At 46.6% G+C, this 4,917-nt stretch overlaps 1 protein-coding gene across 1 annotated transcript in view; it reads right to left on the bottom strand.

The window, feature by feature from the left end:
- DNAH3 (dynein axonemal heavy chain 3) overlaps positions 1-4,917 on the bottom strand; it is a 72,756-nt gene that overhangs the window by 67,026 nt on the left and 813 nt on the right. The window contains exon 2 of the mRNA XM_019472674.1: positions 508-614. Within this exon, the coding sequence (XP_019328219.1) occupies positions 508-540 (33 nt within the window). The 5' untranslated portion in view covers positions 541-614. The remainder of the gene's footprint in view (positions 1-507; positions 615-4,917) is intronic.

Below are 4,917 nucleotides of genomic sequence, written 5' to 3'. Positions count from 1 at the left end.
TGATGAAGATATTAAACAGTACTGGTCCCAATATGGACCCCTGCGGGACACCACTCGTCACCAGTCTCCATCTGGACATTGAGCCATTGACCACTGCCCTCTGGATGCGACCATCTAACCAATTCCTCACCCACCGGAGAGTCCACCCATGAAATCCATAGCTCTCCAGTTTAGAGAGAAGGATGTTGTGGGGGACCGTGTCAAAGGCCTTACAGAGGTCCAGATAGACGACATCTGTAGCCCTTCCCATGTCCACTGATGTAGTCACTCCATCATAGAAGGCCACTAGGTTAGTCAGGCAGGACTTGCCCTTGGTGAAGCCATGCTGGCTCTCTCTCTCTAGCCAGATATAGACATCTGGCTATTCTCTTGAATATTCAACAAGAAGGAGTGTCTTCAAATAAGAGTTCTTCCAATGTCAAACCACTAGCCACCAGTAATGGCCAATTTCATCTTAAGTTTTGAAAAAGTTATTGATCTTTCACAGTCACTGCAGAAAGAACTTACCCTCAGGAGCCTCGGGCTCTGTGTTGGCTTCATTTTGCTTTGTTTCTTGTTTGCTTAGAAGTTTTTGGTCCTCCCCCTCAATGTAAGCATCCTTGTCGTTACATGCACTGGAAAAGAATGAGACTCATTTCAGGTACTACACAAGGTGTCAAAACAATGGGCCTCCTATCCCAACTGACAGGAAGAAGAAAAATCTGTCCCCAGCTCCCTTCTTCCTTGTTTACAACACTAAGCTTGCTTCCCCTCCAAACCACACACTCTCTTTTTCTCCATTCCTCTTCAAGCTCACTTTTCACCTTAATCTTTCTAACTCTCTCCAGACATCTTTCAAGCAAGACTTTTTCCACCCTGCTGTTTCCACTTTCTCCAAAACCAGTTTCCTTCCCACTGCCTGTTCTCTTCTAATGTCCCAGGGACTCTGGGCCCTTAATTGTGGTTTACAGTAGACAGAGCCACACATTAATTGCCATGAGAAATATGCACACGTCAAAAGGAATGGGAAAAGAGAAAGACAGAGATGCCCAGCATGCCTTACACATCCACAGAGTGCTTGAGTGAGCAGGGTAAGAGCAAGTACTACCTGCAGACGCCCTTGTTACCAGTCCCTCTGCCTGTTCCAGCTTGGTGAACTTCTCTGACACTCTGCCTTTCAGTCCTCAGCTTCGTTGCCCCAGTTACAGCATAGCTGATGCTTGGAGACAGGAATTCCCTCCTCCCTCTCTTCCCCCAGTGGAGAAAAAAGAGGCCCTTTCACAGCAGTGTTGTGTCAAGCTGTGGTCAGGGAGATTCAGTTCTGGAACCAATGAGCAACTGTACAGGTTCATTTTACCTCCGAAAGCTACTAAAAACGTAGTCCTAAGACATCTGAGGTATTCTGACATTTGTATGAAAACACTGCACACGGCAAGGGAGCTTCCAGAACAATAAAGGCTATATAAACCCAAATTTCTTAGAAAGAACTAGGAAAAAAAAAAAATTAAAGATTCAAAATCTTGAATCCAAACATCTCCACCACTTTTCCACCATTCAGAATCAAACTCTCTGAAGATCCAAAGACAGCAAGTGGGATACTTGTACTCCCAATTCCTTTAAGTCTGCTTGTGTTCCCCAGGGCTCAGTTTTGGGGCCGGTCTTGTTCAATATCTTTATTGATGATCTGGATGAGGGGATCCAGTGCACCCTCAGTAAGTTTGCAGACAACACCAAGTTGGGCGGGAGTGTTGATCTGCTCGAGGGTAGGAAGGCTCTGCAGAGGGACCTGGACAGGCTGGATCGATGGGCCGAGGCCAACTGTATGAGGTTCAACAAGGCCAAGTGCCGGGTCCTGCACTTCGGCCACAACAACCCCATGCAGCGCTACAGGCTTGGGGAAGAGTGGCTGGAAAGCTGCCTGGCGGAAAAGGACCTGGGGGTGCTGGTCGACAGCCGGCTGAACATGAGCCGGCAGTGTGCCCAGGTAGCCAAGAAGGCCAATGGCATCCTGGCCTGTATCAGAGTGTGGCCAGCAGGAGTAGGGAGGTGATTGTGCCCCTGTACTTGGCACTGGTGAGGCCGCACCTCGAATACTGTGTTCAGTTTTGGGCCCCTCACTACAAGAAGGACATTGAGGTGCTGGAGCGTGTCCAGAGAAGGGCAACGAGGCTGGTGAGGGGTCTGGAGAACAAGTCTTATGAGGAGCGGCTGAGGGAACTGGGGTTGTTTAGCCTGGAGAAAAGGAGGCTGAGGGGAGACCTCATCGCTCTCTACAACTACCTGAAAGGAGGTTGTAGTGAGGTGGGTGTCGGTCTCTTCTCCCCAGTAACAAGTGATAGGACAAGAGGAAATGGCCTCAAGTTGCGCCAGGGGAGGTTCAGATTGGACATGAGGAAAAATTTCTTTACTGAAAGAGTGGTGAAACATTGGAACAGGCTGCCCAAGGAAGTGGTTGAGTCCCCATCCCTGGAAGTATTTAAAAGACGTGTAGATGAGGCGCTAAGGGACATGGTTTAGTGGGCATGGTGGTGTTGGGTTGACGGTTGGACTCGATGATCTTAGAGGTCTTTTCCAACCTTAATGATTCTATGCATTTGCCTCCCACTCACACTGGTCACTATGTCCTGAAAGAGTCCTCCATCAAATTACTTCATAAACAGGAATTATTACCATCTGATATGAAATCTAGCGTAGTCTCCTTATACCGACCCTCAAGAGAGGCCTTGTACATGTTCTGCCAGCACAGCAAGCCTTCCATTTTAACTTTCCCAACATCTTTGGATGCTATTTTTCATCCTATTTTCTCTAAACTGTAAGAATGGTTGATATCCCCGGTTTAACAGCACTGTTTTCCTTATATCTTGACCTAATACCAAATACAAATGGAACATTGTTCCTGCCTGGCCACACGTGAAAGTTCCTACCATAAACTAAGCTGCTCTTTAAACACAAGCCAAAAGCGTGGGGTAAAGAACCAGGGCTGCTAATGCTGGAGCTGGCAATTGCTCCACTCGTGTGTGTGGTAACTCTCCAAATACTTCAGTGCTGTTTGCAACATGAGTATTTTCCTGCTAATTCGAGCTGATGCTGGCACGAAAACAAGCTCAATTAAGCAATGGTTATAGTAACTACTGTTCCTCTGCACACAACAACTCGGATGCATATATATGCATGCCCTTTGAAGTTAAATAAATTACTTGTGCTGCTTGGGAAACATTAAAAACAGTTATTTTACATAGAAGGAGATTATATGTAAATTTTTAGCAGAAGAAATAATTATGCATAGCAGGAAAATAACTTACTAAGATGTACAAGGCTATCTCCAAAACCACAGCTATGGCATATTTTGAAAACAGTCAGAAATTTAAAATCTCCAATATACTTCTAAACTCGGTGGAGGCATTAAACTTTATAGTACCATTATCACTGGATTATGTCACACTATAATTCTACCAGTTAGTTTTTCCCCTATGCTCACTTTAAAAAAAATTATATAAAAGCAACAAATTGAAATTTAATTTTACGTGCACTAGTCTACTAGGAATACCAATACACTATGCACTTTAATAATATGAGATATAAACACTAACAGTTCAAGCAAAATAAACTTGCCCTCACCATCCTCTTCTTGCAGGTATCTTGTGTTGGGCTTTTAGAGTTCATGGTCCAAATTTGCATTAATATGCAAATCTCTCTTACAACCTCCATCTGCACAGATCCTTGAATCTGCAGAGCTCATTGAAATCAGCACCCCAAAGACACAGAGCTCTGACAGTCTGACACATTAAAACCCCCACATTTTATAAAACCTTTCTTTGCATTATGACCAGCATGCTCCAAATTAAACATGCTATTTATTTTGTTCCCTTTAAAAAATAATCACGAAACCATTAATGTTAAGTTTTGCAATACTCTCACCAATCAAAAATAGTGATTAAAGCAGTCATGAGAAACATGAATATTTTACTAATTTCTGACTGTAATTTACAGCATGAAAAATTCTGTGTAGCAAAGCTGGGAATTCACTAAAGCTTCACACTTGCATGCTACACCATCGTGATGGCTCCGGAACGTGGCCAAACCAACCATCGTGCAACACACCTCACCTAGCCTCATTTCTGAGATGAACAGTCCCATCTGCCTCCCACCCCACTGCCACTTGCTCTTGCTCAGCATGGGCCTTCCTAATCTCAGCATAAGTGCTGGGACACCGTAGGATGCACTGATCTTGCTGAAAATCCAGCTGAATTTTTAAAGTAATTATTCCTCACGTGGAGCACCTCCCCAAACAGGTTTGCCACGTGGCCACCCAAACACCCGTGGAGGCAGCAGGACAGGGTGGAAATGTGTGGGAACAAGTAACCAGAGACAGGGGGAAGGCGGTTATGCCAGCTGAAGTGTTTCACAGCTGCCGTTGCACTACACCATGCGGCGTGACTGCCTGAACAGTCACAGTTCACTGAAAGCTGCCTTCGTAGCCTCCCACTCGAACGGCTGCAACCCCGCTAGCTGGGGCTGGTGGGATTATAGACACCTAACTGAGCAATTCCTGGCACAGGGAGTTGTGAGGCGCAGCTCAGAAGCGAAGCGGGTAGTGCCACAGCGCTGTGGTACCGAACACACCCCCCCCCCCCAGCCGCTCCTCCCACCCTGGCCTGCCGGCACCCCGTTTTTCGGGGCTGAGCATGCCTCTGCACGCCTACGCTTCCCGCAGGGAGGAACTGCACAGCTATTGCACATATCCTCATTTTCTATCCTTAATTCGAAAAAGCTCAAGGCTGCGTGTCCTAAAGCCACACAAAACCCTGGAACGCTCCCTGAAGGTACCCAGACCGGAGGGGCTGAGGCAGGGCCCGGGCGGTGAAGGGCAGGACAGGAGGGGTGACACGAAAGGGCACAAAAGGGAAATAAACGAGCACCTAAAAGCCCGGCGGACTG

Source organism: Aptenodytes forsteri, unplaced genomic scaffold (assembly GCF_000699145.1).
Source record: "Aptenodytes forsteri isolate BGI_AS27 unplaced genomic scaffold, ASM69914v1 Scaffold84, whole genome shotgun sequence".
NCBI lineage: Eukaryota > Metazoa > Chordata > Aves > Sphenisciformes > Spheniscidae > Aptenodytes > Aptenodytes forsteri.
This window is presented reverse-complemented; position numbering and strand designations above follow the sequence as displayed.